General features: G+C 43.1%; 1 protein-coding gene across 5 annotated transcripts in view; it reads left to right on the forward strand.

Annotated features, from left to right (window-relative positions):
• The window catches only part of tet3 (tet methylcytosine dioxygenase 3), a 42,085-nt gene extending 35,577 nt beyond the window's left edge, over positions 1-6,508 (forward strand). For all 5 annotated transcript variants that reach the window (XM_083673904.1, XM_083673902.1, XM_083673901.1 and 2 more), the window contains one exon: positions 270-6,508. In XM_083673904.1, coding sequence (XP_083530030.1) covers positions 270-1,990 — 1,721 coding nt within the window. In that variant the 3' untranslated portion in view covers positions 1,991-6,508. The remainder of the gene's footprint in view (positions 1-269) is intronic.
• The last annotated feature ends 15,354 nt before the right edge of the window (positions 6,509-21,862 follow it).

A 21,862-nucleotide genomic window follows, 5' to 3' on the forward strand; every position in this document is an offset into this window, starting at 1 on the left:
ATAGTATGTTGACAGTCATATGGTCTTGGTAGGTCATTTACCATTACAGTTAACATACTGTATTTATAAGGTTCAGCATTCTATACAGCATACTATTCTTTATTAGGAACCCCATTAGCTGCCACCGAAGTAACCACTAGTCTTCCTGGGGGTCCACTAATATAAAATACTAGATTAGAACAATGTCACGACAAGGACATAAGGAAATAAGATTGACAATAATCACCAGTGATCTACACAAGTCTTACCTTCTCTTTGTCTCTTCTTAGCAATCCCTAAACAGGAGGTGAAGCCCACCATAAAGAAAGAGCCAGTGGAGCGTCTGCAGCCCTTCAACGGAGCCCTGTACAACTACCCTGCACTAGGGGGCCACCAGGCACAGGCAGACCCCTACAATGTCTACTCCTACCCTGGCTACTATGCAAGGGGTCCCGGCCTCCCTTCCAACGGCCAGCCCCCTGCACCTGGCCCCGGCCCCGGCCCCGGCCCCGTCAACGGCTACCACCCCAATCTTCCGGCACTGCCCTACGGCTACTACAACTACCCCCCCAATGCACTTTTGCCCCCTGAGCTCCTCGGCTACGAGGGCCGTAATGGCTCCTGGCCCAAAACGGGTCCCGGGGCCAAGGCTACTCCTCCCCCCGTGGACAAGAAGCCAGACGTCCAAAGTCTCCAGGCCAGACTGGCTCACTCCTACCCCAGCCACCCTGAGCAGCAGCACGGAGACGCAGCCAACCAACGCAGTAGCGCAAACCCCCACAAGCCCGACTTCAGCCAATCGCGGCCCCCCTCGGCCTCCTCCGAGGCCTCCCACAGAGGCACCCCCGTCATCAAGCAGGAGCCCATGGACGTACCCGTGTACGAGGGCACTGGCAGCACCACCCCACAGCCTGAGGCCTGGCCCGGGCACAAGCCCAACGGCAGCATGATGGCCAACAGCTGGGACGGTAACCCCAAACCAGGCCCTCCGGACTCTCCCTTTACTCCAGCCAAGCAGCAGTTCCACCAGCGCCCCCTACAGTCCTCCCCTTACCCCCAGCAGCATCAGCAGCAGCAGTGGAACTCTTACCCCGGCCCAAACACCCCTATGGCCTCCCCTGCCCCCTCCCCATCCCCCTCCCTGAAGGTAGCCCCTTCTCCTTCCCCTTCCCCCTCTCCTTCCCCACACCCAGGCACCCCCCACCACTGGGAAAGCCCTGCTCCCAGCCCCCAGCCTAAGACCTGGCCCATGGGGTACGGCAACCCAGCCGGAGGCTTCCCCGACAAGATGTGGCCCAAGGCGGGGGAGAGTCGAGGCTCTACCCCCCTGGGGCTCCAGGAGAACGCCTGGAAGTCGTGCGGAGGCTCAATGGCCGGCAGCAACCCGTCCCCGGCCCCAGAAGGCCGCCTCTTCCCTGACGCCCTGCAGCAGTCGGACGCCCAGGCCTGCTGGGATCCCAACCGGACCGAGAGTGACGCCGAAAGCCAGAGAGGCCACGACCCGTGCGACGAAGACGACTGGTCGGACAGCGAACATAACTTCCTGGACCCCAACATCGGCGGGGTGGCGGTGGCCCCGGCCCATGGCTCCATCCTGATCGAGTGCGCCCGGCGCGAGCTGCACGCCACCACGCCGCTGAAGAGGCCCGACCGTTCCCACCCCACACGCATCTCCCTGGTCTTCTACCAGCACAAGAACCTGAACCAGCCCGTCCACGGCCTGGCCCTGTGGGAGGCCAAGATGAAGTTGCACGCAGAGCGGGCGCGGCAGCGGCAGCAGGAGGCCGCTCTACTGGGCCTCTCCCAGGAGGAGATAAAGGCCTACGGCAAGAAACGCAAGTACGGGGCGGCGGCGGCTGGAGCCATGGCCAGTCCAGGACCAGGCCAGACCAAGGACAAGAGAGAGGGGCCCGTGACGCGGCATGGCCCCACAATGCACACCACCTCCACTGTCACTGTGTCCCCCTACGCCTTCACCCAGGTCACTGGGCCCTACAGCCACTTTGTGTGAGGACAGAAGGACGGACGGACGGACGGACGGACGGACGGACGGACGGACGGGCGGACACACACAGACTGGCGCTGTAGAGTGGTGGAGAGAGAGGGGTGAGCAGGGATGGGTATCTCACCTCTCCCTCAGTCCCTGTGTCTCTCAATCCTCAATCTGTGTTCTCTTTCTCTTGTCAGCTGGAATAGAAGGAGGGAGGACTGGTTTTCCTCGTGACTCTTTGTTTTGTTTTTTACCTCATGTCAGGCAGCAGTTTGGGGGAACTCCCCTCCCAACCCCCCTAACAGACACACTGCCTGTGGTGCTCTTCCTCCATCTCTTCTCCTTTCGTCATAGAATTTTAACGATTCCTAATTATTACTATTATTATCGATATGATTATGATTGCTATTGTTACTGTCAATGTTGTTATTACAGGTATTGTTATTATTATTATTATTATGAAGACAATGATTTGTTTTGTTTTTTGATATTGTTGTTATTATTAATGATGTGATTGTTTTTTGTTTGTTTTTTAAGAGGAGTCTGCCTCTCGGTCAAGTCTTGCTTTGTTGTTTCCATGTTTGTGGAAATGTGCTCTTTTGTTTTGTTTTGTTTTTTTCTTTGGCCTTTGTCATATTTCAACCTGTATTTGGAGGAGGGGCCTTTCTCAGCATGGCAAGACACAAACATGTGAATCCAAACACACAGGAGAAGGAGGTTTTACCAAACAGGCTTGACAATGAATGCTAATCATTATGACCAAAATAGAGTCAAGAAACTTCCACAGCAACAGCTACTTCTTTGATCCATCCCACAATGCAAGTGGAACGTTTCTAGAAAGATCTTTCATGCTGTCTCAAAATGTCCTTTTAAATACAAAATAGAAAAAGCTCCTGGTTCCTCCTCCTGCTTGCCTTGCTATGAGGAGAAGGGCTCCTCTTTCCTCCATTTTCCACCTCACTACTGGTGCTTCACTTCCACTCCTCTTCCTTTCCCAGGGATGTCTCTCCATTTCCTCTCTTCCTCGTGGCACTTGATGCTGAATAAGGGTGCTCTTAACACAGACCAGGAGTGAACAGAACAACAGGCACTAGAAGTCCTAATCTCTTCCTTTGGCAGAATCCTCCCATGAGGGGTGAGCACTTCACATTGTAAACTCTAGAGGGCAGCAGTGACCCCCTCCCCCCCTTTTTTAAATGGTGCACACATCCATTAACAGTACACACCTAATTGACAGGCTGTTGTCACCCAGCGCAAAGCCATGCCTTACTGCTATCATAGGTCATCCTAACGCCCAGCACACCGACCACTGATACCTGAGACACAGTGATGGGAACAGTGTGTGGACACTAGACAGCAACGCCTCTGGCACCCCCATATACATACTGGTACTTTCCCTACACACACTGGCACGAGAAGGGCTCAGTCCTGCTTATACTGTATATGGTGCTGTGACTCAGTCCTGCTTATACTGTATATGGTGCTGTGACTCAGTCCTGCTTATATACTGTATATGGTGCTGTGACTCAGTCCTGCTTATACTGTATATGGTGCTGTGACTCAGTCCTGCTTATACTGTATATGGTGCTGTGACTCAGTCCTGCTTATACTGTATATGGTGCTGTGACTCAGTCCTGCTTATACTGTATATGGTGCTGTGACTCAGTCCTGCTTATATACTGTATATGGTGCTGTGACTCAGTCCTGCTTATACCGTATGTGGTGCTGTGGCTTTGAGGCCGAGCTACAGTGGGTGCGTTTCCAGTAAGACCTGGTCTAGCCATCATGGCTGCCTCTGGTGCCCTCAGTCAGTGGGCTTTAAAGGTCATGTCTCAAGTGAGCTTTAAAGGGGATGTCTCACGCCATGTTTTACAGTTAGTGTGGAGCCTTTGTTGTCTTGATCACAGTGCACCATACAGGGCTATGCTGAAAGAGATCCATAGAGGATGTTGGTCAGATTTACCACCCTGCACAAAGACCCTCAGTCTGTTTGCTTGTGAGCAGTGCTGTCACATGTTATTGAGGCCCCTGGCCCTGTCGGTCTACAGCATGACCTCCTAATGCAACACCATCCATCCATCAAGGTCTGTCCTGTAGATACAGCGGGAGGCTGGAGTCATTTCTCAGTGGTGGGGGTCAGCCTGGTCTTAAACAAGGGACAGTTATCCCCCGGGAGTTGGTGCTAATCAGGGGTAGGTCCACCACTGGCCCCCTACCACGCAGGGTTCAACACTCCGAGCCCTGGAGCCTGGACTCCTCTGAGGGGCTATGAGGGCCACAAAGCATCACATTGTAACCAGCTCTTAGCTTTGTGTGTGTGTGTGTGTGTGTGTGAGTGAGTGTGTGTGTGTGAGTGAGTGTGTGTGTGTGAGTGTGTGCGAGTGTGTGCGTGCCCGTGTGAGTGTTTGTGTGCATGCGTGCGTGCCCGTTTGTGTGCATGCGTGCGTGCGTGCTCCAGGGCTGCACCAGGCGTACAGCGTGGCCATGGTCTGCTTGGTGCTTATTTCTGAGAAACCCTGGTGCTTTTCAGGGGCTCTAGAGCTCTCTGTACCTCATGTTGTAGAGACACTGGTCACGGTCACAACACGCTTCAACACGCAACACAAAGTGGCCACTGAGGGCACAGAAACATGCGTTTGTCCACAGCCCCCTTCGTGTGCTCCGTCTACATAACTCATTTGAATCCACTTTTTTATTCTTATTTATTATATGATACTAATGATGATGATTGTTGTTGATGTTATTGTTTTTTTTTTTTTTCTGCTATAGCTAATACAAATTGTACATACAGAAGAAAAGATTTTATAAAAGCACTTTTAATCTTGATTTTAATTTTAAAAAAAAGAACGGATTATTGACAACTTGAAGCTTAGTTTTTGTTTTTTGGAATTTTCTCAAGAGAGAGAGAGAGAGAGTGATAACAAATGTAAATATTTAAATATTTAGGTAAGATTATTTAACTGGTGAGGGATAATGACTAAATCATGAATGATTCTGTGGATTTTTTGTCCATTCAGCTTGTCAGCCCTTATCAGCAGAAAACAACACAACTGATTCTAATGTGTTGTGTCTGTAAATGTATACCGTACTTATTAATAATACTGCTGTCCTGCTTTCATAAGTACTGTACTACACAATACCTCTGACAGCAACCAGGCCCCCCTTCATGAGAAGCGATTGACCCTAATCAGGCCACCCAGAGAGTATGAGTCTGTCTGAAACACTCTGAGAACTGTTGAGATATGTTTTTAATCCATGAGTGGTGGCAGAATCCAAATCAGAAGTGCTTGTGTGTGAGATCTAGAGTGAGGTTATATAGCCCAGCCATCTTGTCCCCTTGTGTTAGACTATCAGGTGAGAGAGGTTGCCACCGTACTTGTTTTTTAAATGTGCTTGTTGATTATTATCAATGATAGTGATGATAACAGTAGTAAGGATGTACCGTTATGAAAACCATGACAACTTAACACTTGTAGTACCAAACTAAAGGTGCAGCGCGGTGCATTTATGGAAGACAGCAGATGATAACCAGGTAGTTAGTTTGTAATTATTGTCTTTTGTTAATTGTCATAGATGGTCACAGACATGATCAACAGGACTCTGACTCCTTTGTCTCACTTCTCATGATACTGTTCAAATTGTACTCTCACAGTAAGACCCCCCCCCCCCCCCCCCCCAGATAACAGCAATGCATGAGCCACATTCCACACAGTTATATTGATTCAGTAATATTTATGATCTATATAATAATGGGTGCTGATCATATATACTGTATATGAATTTTTTAATTTTATAAATTTCTATACAAGTCTGAAGTGAATGATGGCAGTTGGTGCTCTACGGAGCCCTCTCCCATGAAGGCACTGGGGGGCAGGCTGGTGCTATGGTGCTACCCCCCCAAGTTCACTGTGGAATTGTGGGAAAAATTATTATCGATATTGATACCAATATTTTTCTGAGCTCTTTGAATGTCAAGAGAACTATTCTTTGAATATGGCAGTTTTCAACGGATGGGAAACTGTTCTGGTGCTGAATTTATGGGAAATTCTCAGTCATGTGCAAGGCAGTAAACTCAGAATCTGTTGGAAGAAAAAAAAACAGTCAAACAGTCATATTCTTTATTTATCCTCATCCCATAAGGTACTTGAAAAGGAAATCTATTCTCATTGTAACAGGTATGAGGATTGAAGAATCATATTATATTGAAGTGAACAGACTGTTATCTTGATTGAATACTTGGTGCAGTGTATGCACCAGAAGCTATTGTTTTTGAGTATGTTTTACATTTCTATGATGAGGGGGGATGTGAAGATATTGGAACAATAACAGCATAGCAATTGTGTACTTACTCCCTCCATCTGTTTCTCCCTCAGGCACTTCTTTACTTACTTTCTCACTCCTCACCAACACACACACACACACACACACACACACACACACACACACACACACACACACACACACACACACACACACACACACACACACACACACACACACACACACACACACACACACACACACACACACACACACACATTATCACAATGTATACCCCACTCTCAATACTGATCTTTACTGATCACCCAATTTGTCCACTCTCCAAAGTTGGGATAGCTTAAATCCTGCCCCATATGAAAAGAAAACAAACAAAAAAACACAACTGGCAGCTACATTCCTTTTTGAGTTTGAAATTGTTCTTGGTTCTATTTTTTTCATGTCAAGTATGCAGTATGTAAAAAGCTGTTTTTTTTCTGTTCAGTCTCTCTCTTTGTAGCTGTATGGTGTATTATGTGAATACATAGTGTATGTGGTACAAGCCACAATATTGTTTTATGTTGCGCGATAATGAATAAAAACATGAAAATGAACATCACGACTGTGAGTTAAGTTTGGTATTGGTATGTCAGCATCATCTCGGAACCCAGATGGGGCGTAGGAAGGCAACTCTGGGGACGTGAAGTCTCAGCGAGTTTTTGCCTGAGTTCCTCAAGCTGCTTGCAACGCCCCTCCCATTCCTCTCTGCTCTATGTTTACAACCCGACTCGCACTAAATTAAAATTCTGCATGTAAAAGCAGTATGTGTTCAATGAAAATAAATTCCAGTTGTAATCCCCACCTCCGTTTGAAGCACATCCTCAACTCCTCTCTATTCGCCGATAGAATCCGTGGCTGCATTTAAATGGAGAGTCTGACGGCGAGCCATAATGCAAGTGGAGCTGGGAGGTATGGAGTTTTAACTAATTAATCACACCAAGAATTGTATTTTTTTATATCCATAATTGAATTATCGATAATATATATATCGATAATATATATTTCAATATTGATAATTGTACTTTAAATATTGTAATTCAAATATTGATAAAAAAAAATTATAGAAAAATTTGATTTATTTATGTTCAAACAGCTTTCTATAGGGAGGCGGATGCATAGAGAGACTACTCACAGAACAATATGAATGTCTGTACACATATCCACATGATGGCAGCACAGCTACATCCTCCTGCCGCTCCACACTCCAGAGCCTGTCAAACACAGCTTCGTCAATGTTTAGTGGCTAGTGGTTGCCCGTGTTCAAAATTAAATTACTGACAGGTCGTTGCACCAATCAGATATCACATCCGTTTTGAGCACATCCGTTTTGTAAATGTAAAACTTCAAACAAGCATTTGTAAGTGTAAAACTTCAAACAATGTTGGATATCTCTATTGCTAACTTCTGTGTGTGTGTGTGTGTGTGTGTGTGTGTGTGTGTGTGTGTGTGTGTGTGTGTGTGTGAGAGAGACTGTGCGGTGGTGTGTGTGTGTGTGTGTGTGCGCGCATGTACAGTATGTGTGTGTGTGTGTGTGTGTAACTCTGTGTGTCTCCGTCACCACTTTATCACCACTTCCAAGTAATAGTTGAATCACCATTGCGTCTTTAGAACTGGAGGGCCAGTGTCTGACATATTGATTGATTGTCCAGCGGTGGCCACATGCTCCATCTGTCCACTGCATGTCTACCTGTCAACTGCCCCAATCAAATAACAACCAGGCAGTTCAACAAATAACAGATGATAGGCTGAAATCAACAACCTGCAATCTCATAAGGCAAAAGTAATGAGTCACGACACCACCACAACACGCCAGCACATTTTCAGACAGAGAGGCCACCAATCAGCTGCAGGATGCACGTCAGAGCCAATCATGCTCTCTTTTTAAAGAGGAGATGATGATTCTTAGAAAGATTCCATTGACGTTTAGGACAAGGTCTCTCCAGGCCCTGGATGAACGAAGGTTAAATGAAAGGGACACAGAGTTTGATGTGAGAGAAAGGACTTCCTTTACGCCTCGAGACTACCTCAAATCAAATCACAGACACATGTTGCAAAGTGCTTCACAACAAAAACAATACTAAACAATAGAAACAATAAATACAATACAAACTACAGTGGAACCTCGAGATACGAATTTAATCCGTTCCGAGACTTCCTTCGTAAGTCAAAACATTCGTATCTCAAATAAAAAATAAAAAAGAGGGTTCGTGTATTCGTATACGAAATTTCAATTCGTAACTCAAAACATTCGTATATTGGGGCATTCGTATCTCGAGGTTCCACTGTATATGATTTAACACCAAACCATAGACCCCCAAAAAGTAAGCTCAGTGGCAAGGAAAAAACCTTGGAAGGAACCAGACTCCAGAGGGACCCATCCTCCTCTGGCTGATCAGACGCTGAACAGTAAACTAATGTGGAATGTATAATGTGGTGTGGTGCAAGAGTTCAGGCCTCCATAGTGAAGAGCAGCTTCCTGGTGGGACCCTGGTAGGGTGGCAAGGACCAGGATACAGGGTGGAGTAGACTCAGCCTGGAAGTATTCAGGAACTGGAGTCTAGTTTTGAGGGGCTCAGAGCCTTGGACAGATAAGCAAACAAAGAGGACAACACAAGACTACAGGCTGTTGTAAACTGAAAAACTGATACATTAAACAGTAAGAGAGAATCAGCATAAAGCAGGTGGCCTGAGTCCCCCGGGACACATCTAAGGCTGAACCTGTCCACTGGCGCAGGGCATCCCCACCCACAGACAATGACTGCAGCCAGACCCGGGGCAACCACTACTGCCTCCAATCTGTGTAGCCCATGCCACATGCCTGCATGTGGACAGATGCAGCAGCCGGGCCCCCCGGCCGGCCCAAGACCACGACCCGCCAGCGCCTGCACACCCCGAGGGATGAGGAGAGCATGGAATCGCCCCCAACAGCTAACACCAGCCACTAGATCAATGCCAACTCAGTGGTATTCCTGCATTGGGTGTGGGGGTGCAGGAATACAAGGAGGCTTGTCTAAGGGCACGGGTGTCATCAATATACCAGGGATTTCTTGTGTCTCTGCTTTTTCCTCCTGAGCGGAGCAACGAGGTCAAGGGTCTTTCGGAGAGCGAAGTCATACTCATCCATAGACATGCAGAGTTGCCTACTGAGTCAATAAGTGCTAAGAAAGCTTTTCTGAGTGGGTCATCATCTGAATCAATCATATGAATGTTGAAATCTCAGAATATCACGATCCTGTCAGCCTGAATTACCAGATCAGACAGGAACTCCGCAAATTCATTAAGGAATGTTGAGTACGGCCCAGGGAGTCTATATATAGACTAATCAGAGTGACGACTGTGGAGTAAGTACTGTGCTACAGTGGTCCTGCTGCAAAGACTTCATTACTAGAACTCCAAAAGACGAGAAGACGTGGTTTTAGGCGTAAGACCTAGACGTGTGTTGTAGATCATAGCGACCCCTCCTCCTTTCATGCATGATACTGTATGTTTGTGCTAAATACAAATAATGGGTGATTATTTGTTGTTTCATGAATGACCAATTCTCTTTCCCCACCTGTTTTATGAATGACTCAGTCTTTTACCATTGTGACCTAGTGAAGAGGTAATCTTCACAAAATGGCAAGCTTGCCAACTAGATTCTGTGATTTTGTTCAAAAAGCTATGTCGGATAAAATTTACATTGACATTTTTTCAGAGAGTGGAATATTATTTTTCAGCAGTAAAACTTCTAAAATCAATCACTCCGTCAATGAAAAAACCAATTTAGACTTTAGTGCTGCCCTTTCTTCAATGCCATTGACTGAGTGTTCTGCAGTTTTTGAGACAGTCAGCCGGTCAGTATAATTGGATTTAATGATGCTGACCAAAATCTTGGGGACTATGAGGTGTGTAAAGAAAACATGTTTCAAATGTCAAATGAGAGAAAATTGTTCAGAGCATCTTTGGAAAACTGGTGACGGCAAGACAGTTTGACCTTGTCACTAAAAAGTTCCACAATCTGTGGCTAAATTGCTGCAAGGAAACTGCAATGAAAGCAGTTCTAAAAGGTTCACCAATTATTCTCTTTGCTAGTTTGCTTATCTACGTTTCACAAAAGTAAAAAGAAAAGGAGGGTTGGAGGAAGCGAAATGCAATATATGTAGTCGGTTGTTCTCTTGCAAGGGGGCAACTCGCACTGCTGCTGGACTATCCTCCTCCACTTCCACCCCAGGTATGCCATACCCCAGCCAGGTAGCAAGCCCCTTTCCTTGACTATGACAAAGTAATTAATGCTAATGCGAAAATATATGAAACATTCACCAACTTGATTAATTTAGATAACATATAGAGCAACTCAGTTGCTTAAGCTTCAATATCAAATATTCTCTCCAGAAAAATGGGGCAGAGGTGTACCATAATTTCCTATATTTAATAGAGGAGTTTAAGCAAGTTGATTTCAAAGGGTGTGTCATGGTAGTTAAAGTGGCACAAGTTGTGCCATCTCATATGTACATCCTCTAAACTGGAGAAATTGCGTGAAAAAGAAAAGCAAGCTGACAAAGATTCTAGGCGATCAACACATCAATCTACTTCAAGATTGAGTGCATGTCAGAATGAGTGCATGTCCAAGATGTCAGGGAATCTCCATCGAAATTATTTTGGGAGGCTCTGGTTGGACTACTGCCTTGTGTGATGCTGGAGTGGCAACTTCAGGGACTGTAGACTCATTCTTGAAGGCTTTATGTTGAAACATTAGAGTCCCTGGCACCATGTTTTTTTGCACTGGACAGAACAAATTATGCAAGACAGTACTACTTTACAGTACTACTCTACAGTATACATCTTGTGCAATGTCTTTATGGCAAGAAAATGCCTGACTCAGTGACCTTGTGTTTATAGTGTCCACCCTGAGATCGCAAGATTAGCGGTTCCTTCCCCAGTCGAGTCAAACCAAAGACTGTACTAATGGGACCCGATGCCTCTCTGCTTGGCCCACTTGGAGATGGATTGGGGGTAAGACCCTGCGACAGACTAGCGTCCTGTACAGGGGTAGTAGTACTTGTACATCAAGCTGCCTCATGCTACAGAAACAGGAGCTTGTGTGTTTGGGTGCACAAGGCTATTTTCAAGTAGATGTCAATTACCAAATGTCTGTGTAAGAGCACTTGGCTAAGGTGGAGTTTTAATAGAGTAAACAATATGTCAAAGGCTTGAAGAAAAACACCTCTAGTTGATGAACTTCAAGTTGTAAGAAAGCCAGTGTGCTCACCATATAATGGGCTTAAAGTGCAGACTCTCAACTTTAATTTGAAGGTTTTCACATCCAAATTGGAGGAAGGGTTTAGGAATTGTAGCCCCCTCTTTTTCAAGGGACCAAAAGTAATTGGACAATTGACTCAAAAGCAGTTTCATGGACAGGTGTGGGCTATTCCTTTGTTATTTCTTTATCAATTAAGCAGGTAAAAGGACTGAGTTGAATCCAAGTGTGGCATTTGCATTTGGAAGCTGTTGCTGTGAACATGCGGTCAAAGGAGCTCCTTACAAAAGAAATCCATCCGAGAGATAGCGGCAACATTAGGAGTGGCCAAATCAACAGTTTGATACATTCTGAGAGAAAAAGAATGCACTGGTGAACTCGGCAACACAAAAAGGCCTGAATGTCCATGGAAGACAACAGTGGTGGATGATCGCAGATCATCAGGAGTTAGGCATATCATTATTCAAGTCTACCATAGAAGACTTCACGAGAGCAAATACAGAGGGTTCACCACAAGGTGCCACCACATTCATAAGCCCCACACTGCAAAAAAGGGGTGTCTGAAAACTAGATAAAAACACTAAATTTGAGGTAAAATGTACTCAAAACAAGTGAAATTATCTGTCCATGCAGCAAGATAATTTCACTTGACAAGATTTCTTGAATTAAGATAATTAAATCTAGAAACAAGCATGTCTAAAGAGGTATTTGGAAGGCTTAACATACGCTGAAAATGCTGGTTTTAAGATCAGATTACTTATAATTGTACTTTATACAGCCCCAAATTAAGTGAAATATACTAAATATAAGCATAAAATGCTGGTTGTAAAATGAGATTACTTAAATTTAAACTTTTTAAAGCCTCAAAATAAGTGAATTATACTAAATATAAGCATAGAATGCCGGTTTTAAGTCTAGATTACTTAAAATTAAACTTTTTACAGCCTCAGAATAAGTTAAATATACTAAATATAAGCATAAAATGCTGTTTTTAAGACTAGATTACTTAAAATTTAACTTTTTACAGCCTCAAAATAAGTGAAATATACTAAATATAAGCAATTACATATTTTGGTTTCTTACTTTTAGCAAATTAAGCTTAAGATTAGTAAAATAAATGTATTCAATTTAGAAAAAAATACTCGGTATTAGTGAAGAATGACTAAGCGCTGTCTTAATGCAAGCTGGTTTATCTTGAAACAAGGCTTACTGCATCTTTAAACCTTAAAATCTAAAGCCTGTCCTTATTTTTAGAATAATGGTGCAGAAATAACAACCAGAATTGCTTATAAGACAACATTTATTTAACATCAGCAAGTCAAGGTTGCTATAGACATTTGAATACTTTTCCATAAAAATTAAAAGCAAAAGAGAAAAAAAAAAAAAAAAAACTCAGCCCTCTCAATTATGGATTTTTCCATTGACTATCATTTTAAATACAGGCCTCAATGAGGTAATAACTCTAAGGATTGATTATTGTTATTAGTGATACTGTATAAACTTGTGCAACACAAAAAACTATTGTAGGCACAGCTAACAATAATATGACATACAGGCCTCAATGAGGTAATAACTCAGCGACACTGTATAAGCTTGTGCAACACAAAACTATTGTAGGCACAGCTAACAATAAGAACTGACATGACAAAATACTCAGCTACTTCTCAATGAAAGATTTCCAATCAGCCATTGCTTTTTTGTAAGCACTAGTGGCATCTTGATCGTGGATTGTGTCACCAATTACCTCTGTTTGAATAACGGACAGGAGCGTTGCAACACATTTCGGATATCTTAAGTGCAAAGTGTAGTAGTATGCCATTAACACCAACATCCCGTCTGAGAAATCTTCCTGAGGGAGGGTGGTCACAGGTACATTACCCACAGCCACGATGGTGGTTGATCCATCAGAAAGCAGAACTGGGGAGGAGAGAGGACGCTTCTCCAGGTACAGGGTAGGGTCTTCGCCTGACTGGAACAGAATAAAAAGAGTGAGAAGACATAAACATGTATTGAAAGTCAGGTGTATGTTCAATATAAAAATCATTTTTAGATTAAATGATCAGGTTGCAACCAATGACAAGCACTCTTAAAATAGTCATTATTAAAAACACTGATGAAAAATATTGATTTATTATCACACTGGAAGAAATAATCATGAATTACTTCAAAATGGGACAGGGGGGGACATGTGTTAAAAAAACATTTGTTTGACAGATCAAGGTGTAGGAATTTAGGACGGATTAAAAATTGATACAAGCTGATGCAAGGTGGTATATTTTTTAATATTTCTCGGATGAATGAATGGATTAATTAATCAAAGGTTTTGAAACATTTCTTGGTATTCCTTTATGTGAACACCATTTGAGGGACACTAGAGGCACTTATGTCTTCCCCTTTTTGCAAAAAGTAGGGTCATATCTGTGATTGTGAACTTAGGGTGTATTGTTATGTGAACATGCACAACAATGTGAGAAAATAAGAGGACAGCAAGGAATCAAGACAAAAATGTTCTTACCTTCAGGACATGAAGAAGTGCCTCACAGCTATTCCCAAGCTTCTTTGGTGGTGAAGTTGGTGAGGGGAAAAGGGATGGGAGTGCATTGAAGAGGGAAAGGGTGAACTCCACTAAAGAATAGAAAGATTGGTCTGAATGGTCTGAATATGGTATAAATCACAATACATTTGCATATGGAACAGCAACTTACCTCCACGGACATCCAATGGAAAAGGGGGTTTCAGGGCTTTCTTCCACACACCATAGAACTGCACCTTGGCACAAAAGTCTGCCCATCTTCCTTTCACTTCCTCGATGTATCTGCTGTTGGTGCCACCTACTATGCGCCGCAGCTCATCCATTGCCTAAGACAGCATTGTGCACAGTTATTCAACCATTGGACATTTAGAACACAGATGGATAGACAGTAATTCAAGTGCAAGTAGTGAAAAAAACAAAAAACATACATTTCGAACATCTCTAAAGCATGGATATGCCTCAAAGATTTTTGCAGGTCGGTCTTCTTCCCTTGTAACATCTGCATCAATGAAAGCCCGTCTGGCCTTAAACTCAAGGTCTAAAACTTGAGCAACATCGCTTTGATTGGGTTTTGCATTTGGCTTATTGTACATGTTGCTCAAGGTTTTGTAGTGCATAGCCTGCATCTTCAGACTGTCCTGGCCGACTGAAATGGCAAAAAACAGAGCAGACATTTCAATGTAAAAAACTTTATTGCATTATTATGCAGGTCGGTCTACTTCCCTTGTAACACCCAAATCAATGAACTTAATTGAAATAAGGTAAATACAATAATTTTATGTTGTTTATATGAACAATGAGAGTTGTCTGAAAAAAGTGTTTCCATTAACATCCACAATCTAAGGAAATTTAAATTGAATCTCCAACAGTTTAGACTCTGATTTGCCACTCTGAAAGTCATTATCATGGATAACAGGCTGAGAGGTGTGCTGAGGTGGGCTTACCAACATCATCCTTTGCAGGCGTGGTTGGTGAAGCGATCACAGTCCTGAGTGAGGAGCCTGAGGCTGATGCGGATGGCAGCAACGAGGTTTTGGTCTTTGGCTTCCTTGGCACAGAGGGGGGTCGTTGTGCTGGGGATGCTTTTTTGGGAAATAATGAAAAAAATCTCAACACAATTAAAAGCATGATAACAAGCAAAACAGGCAGATAAACACAGTGCATGCCTAGCCATGAACTCTGGCTCAACAAATACGGACAACTATAGTTTCATTACATGATTAGTATCATTACATGATTAGTATCATTACATGATTAGACATTTTTTAGACAAAAAACAAGTTGTATGACAGCACCTCTTCATTTTTTGCCCACAATTTGCACACCTGCACTGGAGTTGTCCTCGCTGAGGTCATCATTGCTCTCAAGAAGTACGGTATTATCACTCGAGTTGCTTGTGTCTGTCCAATCCGTCTCCATGTCTTGGTTGTCTGCACTGAAGAGAGCTGTCTTTGCCACTCCTCTTTGTGGTACAGAGCCTTGCCTCTTCCGTGGGGATCTCATATTTTGGAGTCGCTTGTACATTTTGGTGTAGATGGTCAGCTGTGGTAAAAGAATGTTAGATACGTTGTTTGTCTTGTTGCTGACCTGCCCACAGTTTTGGTTTAGATAAAAAATAATACTTACATATGGCATGTTTGGATCATCATCCCGTAACATTGGGTAATAGTCTATAATCTTCTGTGACATGGCTCTCATTTCCAATTTTGACGGGTATCTGACTTCTTTCCCCATGGGACTAGCACGCAGGATAGCAACCATACTGGTTATTGTGTTCCTTACAAGTCTGCAACATAGCTCCTTGGACATTTTGTAATTTTTTTCCTTTCCATTGCAGAGCAGTGCAAAGTATTGACTACACACCATGTCTATCTCTGAATCTGTGTACACCACATACTCTGGAGGGTCTGGCATTTTCATTTTTTTCTCAGCAGATATGGGGGTTGAGGTTTGAGGCTGGCATGGTGGCATGGCACAATTGTTGGCATCTTGGTCCGTGGTATTTTCACACTATTAGGATTGTGTAGAATGAAAACAAAATGCATTAGAACCATTAAAATTCATACTTTACTCATTTTTACTCATTCCAATTTGTGTTTACATTTTCACTGATGAAATTCCAAAGTTTCTTTCTTTTGAGGAAATTCTCTGGGCCAGGAAAAAGATCCCTCAGGTCATCCCGGCTAAGGCCTTTCAAAGCCTCCTCATCAACACTGGCAGCTGTGAGATATATGACAAATATCTATCTTTAGATAAAGCAGTAGCAAGCTACAGAACCAATCAATTTATTTAGTAAGGCTATACACTGCAGCTAGAAGGTAGTGAAGCACCAGAGACATAGTTAGATTAACCTGAAATTGTAAAAACACTCCACATATTTTACATTGTCATGTATTGGTTCCCAAGAGTCCAAGCTTTCAAATGAGGTATAATGACTATGCTACATAACAATCTGATGAATGGCGGATGATTTACAATGTTGGGGGGGTTGGGGGAAGGGTAACGTTCCCGCCGGCGGGACACTGCAGACCGCGTGTTTTTAAAATGTGGGATTTCTATTTCACAATCATATATTTTGCTTTAGAATTCTGACTCTTACTTAAAATGTTTCATCCTAAGCATATTTTAAATTCGTTAAGCAAATGAAGGTTGAGGAAAAACCCAGCAAGCAGAAAAATTTGGGATTTCAAATAAGGTATTCAGTTATTAATAAACTAAAGTACACTCTATAAATAGCATCAATACATCAGATATAAACTTCATTCATGACTTACCCTCCAGCACCGATAGAGTGGCATCGTCAAAAGTATCCATCCGAGATTCATCAGCTCCCTGAAGCATTAACAGGCGGTACCGTAGAACTACCTGGGAAAACCCATAGGCAAACAGAGCTCGTTAGCTAGCGGGTAGCGTGTAAAAGTGCACATTAGCTAACAATTAACTAGCTTGCTAAGCATATACCGACATACGGACAAAGCATGTTCTTCTTCTGCTTCTTGGCAGATTTTGTAATACCGCCACAACAACCAATATGATTTTGGCAAGTAATATTTACCAATTCTATAAAGTTTACTGACCTTGAGCCGCTGTTCTTGCACTTCTTCAAATGTAACGCACCCAACTCTTTCAGTTACTCAAGTGGAGAACCGCGATCACTGACGTCATGGTCCATTAATTAGAAGTATGTGTATGCGATTTGAAGCTAAGCACAGTTATTTTAAGCAGTGGGCTTCTAAGTTAAATTTCAAAAATGTCTGTAAATCGCTTGCAAACCATAATCAGTTCCTTGAATGTTGTCAAAATGAAATAGGCATTGAGCATCCAATTTTTGCTAGTGAAAGAGAATCGGGGCCTGTCTCAGCTGTCAAAAATATTGATTATGTTAAGAGAAAAGTCAAAGATTTTCTAGGCGTAGAGGTCATGCAATCTGTTGTCTCAGTGAAATGGTACATCCTCAATGGCAATAAGTACATTAGTGGGAAATCTATGATTATTGTAAATGTAGATGGTGCTTTCCCAGTGTTCGGACTGATAAAAGATATTTTTGTGATTGATTCCTCTTATGTTGCTTTTGAGTACCAGCGTTATGAGACACTGAATTTGAGTCCAGAATTGCTGGCATATGAGGTGGCAGTTCCCAATGTTGCCCAGGCTACAGAATTTGTACATGAACTCATTGACTGTATTTCCTATTTTTCAGTTAGTTTCAAGGAACATATGTTTGTGCCAATAAAATATAGTCTTTGTGATATTATTGCCCACAGAAGTAGGCATTAAAATGGAGGAATGATAAGGGATGCATTGATGTATTGGGTGATCAAGTTTGCCTGTTTCCTGTTTTGTGTTTCCTGTGCCTGTTTTGTTAACAAACATTGGTCATCAAAAAAGATAAGATTTCTCTGTGATCGATTCCTCTTATGTTGCTTTTGAGTACCAGTGTTATGAAACACTGAATTTTAGTCCAGAATTGTGTCTTTGTGATCTTATTGCCCACAGACATTAATTTGGAGCAACAATGTATTGGGTGATCAAGTTTGCCTGTTTCCTGTTTTGTGTTTCCTGGGCCTGTTTTGTTAAACAAACATTGGTCATTAAACAATTCCATTGACTGTATGGTGAGTTGTGGTGAAGGCTGTATAATTTATCCTGACATTGTCTGAACATACTTGAAGGTAGAGCAATAATAAACTCTGTTTCTTTCAGATGCTTTTTGTGTGACTCTTGAATCAAGCAACTTGAGTTTGTTACTGAATCTTAAAACAAGCTTTATTTTGATGAGAATTTGGGGGAGAGATGTAAAAGATCTTATTTTAACAGTTATTTACCTCATTTTAAGATTTCATGCCTATTTGAGACAAAAAAGATAAGGTTGTGCTTGATTTAAGATTATAGTGTAAAGTTGAACACTTAAAATAAGAAATTCACTCTTAAAACAAGATAAATTATCTAACACTTCTAAATCTAAGTTTTTTTATCTTGATAAGATTCAAATAATTTGCAGTGCAAGAATAGAAAGACCAGATTAGACTTTGCCAAAAAACATCTAAAAAAGCCAGCCCAGTTCTGGAACAGCATTCTTTGGACAGATTAAACTAAGATCAACCTGAACCAGCATGATGGGAAGAAAAAAGTATGGAGAAGGCTTGTGACTGCTCATGGTCCAAAATATACCACATCATCTGTAAAACAGGGTGGAGGCAGTGTGATGTCATGGGCATGCATGGCTTCCAATGGCACTGGGTCACTAGTGTTTACTGATGATGTGACAGAAGACAGAAGCACCCGGATGAATTCTGAAGTGTTTAGGGATATACTGTCTGCTCAGATTCAGCCAAATTCAGCAAAGTTGATTGGACGGCGCTTCACAGTACAGATGGACAATGACCCAAAACATACTGCGAAAGCAAGCCAGGAGTTTTTTAAGGCAAAGAAGTGGAATATTTTGCAATGGCGGAAGTCAATCACCTGATCTCAACCTGATCAAGCATGCATTTCACTTACTGAAGACGAAACTAAAGGCAGAAAGACCCACAAACAAACAACAACTGAAGACAGCTGCAGTAAAGGCCTGGCAAAGCATCACAAAGGAGAAAACCCAGTATTTGGTAATGTCCATGGGTTCCAGACTTCAGGCAGTCATTGCCTGCAAAGGATTCTCGACAAAGTATTAAAAATAAACATTTTATTTATGATTGTTAATTTGTCCAATTACATTTGAGCCCCTGAAAATAGGGGACTGTGAATAAGAATGACACGTAATTCCTAAACGTGTCATTGTTCAACCCCTTGAATTAAAGCTGAAAGTCTGCACTTCAATTGCATCTCAATTGTTTCATTTCAAATCCATTGTGGTGGCGTACAGAGCCACAATTATGAAAATTGTGTCACTGTCCAAATATTTCTGGACCTAACTGTATATCCATCCATGTTTCCATACCTCCCTCCTCCCATCTGTCTCGTTTTGTAGCCTACATAAAAGCCTGAATTAAGTCAGCCTAAAAATGAAGAAATTATGCAAATGATAGATAGACAAACAAATGGAACTTACAGATACAGTTGTCTATTAGTATACACAAATTAGCATAAGCAATATAATATGCAATGTTGTGTGTCTATGTATTTGTTTATGTATTTCTATGTGTCTATGTATTTCTTCCAAAGATCTACCAAGGACTGGTATTGTGAATGAACTATTTTCACTCACAGCAGTTAATTTAATGACTGTAGGACTCTGTATGACAAATGTGATATGAAAATTCTGACTGGAGGTTGGTGCTCAATCGGCCCTTGATTGATTAATGTGCACTTACATTGTGAGAGATGCACTTGTATGGCATCATGTCAAGTGAGTGTCTACCTGTATGATTTCCTCAGGCAAAGAAGAAGAAGAAGAAGAAAAGGACTAAACAGCCTACTGGGTGTCACGCCTGAGGGTTCTGTCTGGTGACTCTGGCGCCCCCCTCCGGCCACACGGGTCAGGGCCTCCCAATCTGCCGGGATCACCCTCATCCGCTTCACCTGTGTGTTCTGTCCCGGTTGCTACTTAGCCTGTTTGTTCCCTCTTGTCCCTGTCCGAGATTCTCTCCGTGTTTGTGAGTACCTGTCTGTTTGCCAGCTTCGTCAGTATCGCCTATCCCTGTATTCCCCGTCTAGATTATCTACCGCTTGTTAAGCGTATACTTTTGTTACGGAGCTTGTTTTCTCCGCCTTTATTTTATCGTTGGTCCCAGTGTTTGTTTGTAGTGATGGGCAAATGAAGCTTTTGTGAAGCACTGAACCACTTGTGCCAATTGTTTCGAAAATGGGTTCATTACTCGAAGCTTCAGTTACAGTGACCTCTCCTGGCGAAGTGCAAGGCTGCAGTCAAATTAGGCAGGCTAGTTGGTGGACAGGAGGCTTTTAATTACACGCACGCACGCACGCACGAACACACACACACCTCAATGAGCAGTGTTGGAGAAACTACTTTACTTTTGTAGAAAAGATCTTTTGTTCTGAAGCATCTTTGCTTTGATCAACCTTGGATTTAAAGTATTGTAACGACCCTGTGAAAGGCCCGTTAGCAATTCCGCCAAGGGAGTTACCGCTCTTGGTGTTGTGGCTAGCGCGGCCGGTTTGTAAGCGAAAGATTGCGAGTTCGATACCCGCTTAAGGCAAGCTGCTCTACCACGCCGTTCGCTACAGCATCTTTGCTTTGATGAAATTCTTTGATGCACACACACACTAAGACTGAATATCATGTTCTATTTACAAATAAAGATTGATGAATGTGTGTATTGTGTTATTGAGGAGAGAGTGCTGGGGAAAATATGGCATAGGTTGGGTGTGTTTGTGTAACTATGGCAGGGGGTGATTATGTGGGATGGGGAACACTCAAAGATTACAAGAAGAACACTCAGAGAATACAAACGCAATACCAACAACTCAACAGCAACAACGCACCTACTACGACAATCCACAAATTGTGCATTGTTTAGAGCGGTTATAAAGTGTTGAGGCACTCAAATTCAAAACTGTCGCAACCTATCACCTGTCAGAATCGAGACGAGGCAGTGCCAGTGAATCACCTGATTGGACCGCGAACCAGTCAGGTGATTCATTCAGGCAACGAAGCAGTTGCTGCTTCGGACGTCATATGTCACGTGATTTTTTTCGCACCAAGGCAAGCTTCGAAGCAGTGCTTCGATAAAATTGTTGGTCAGTGTTTGAAGCACGTATCGAAGCTTCAGTGTCAAACTGCCATCACTATTTGTTTGTTCCCGTGTCCCTACCCGTTCTTATTAAAAATACCTGTTCAAGTACACTTCGCGCTGTGGTCTGAGTATCTCTCCGCTTTTGGGTCCACCACACTGCCTCTCAGCCGTAACACAGGGAGCACGGTCAGGTGGAGAGATAGGGTTGGGGCGAGGGATGTTGTTTCTCGGGAGCCTCCAGCGTCTCCAGCATCTCCTGTCTCCTCATGCCTTCTGGTTTCATCGGACTCCGACTTCCCGGAACTTTACAGTGTTCTCTCCTGTTACATCGACCTCAAGGAGGTATTCAATAAGACCCGAGCTACCTCTCTGCCTCCTCATCGGTCCTACAACTGCTCTATAGACTTGCTCCCAGGAACTTCACCTCCCAGAGGGCATCTCTATTCCTTGTCGGCTCCTGAGAGGGATGCTATGAAGAAGTACGTTGACTTCCCTTGCTGCCGTTATCATTCGCCCATCCTCTTCTCCTGCTGGGGCTGGCTTCTTCTTCATCAACAAGAAGGATAAGACACTTCGCCCCTGCATCGACTACCGAGGCCTGAACGATATCACCA

Source organism: Argentina silus (genome assembly GCF_951799395.1).
Source record: "Argentina silus genome assembly, chromosome: 7".
Classification (NCBI taxonomy): domain Eukaryota; kingdom Metazoa; phylum Chordata; class Actinopteri; order Argentiniformes; family Argentinidae; genus Argentina; species Argentina silus.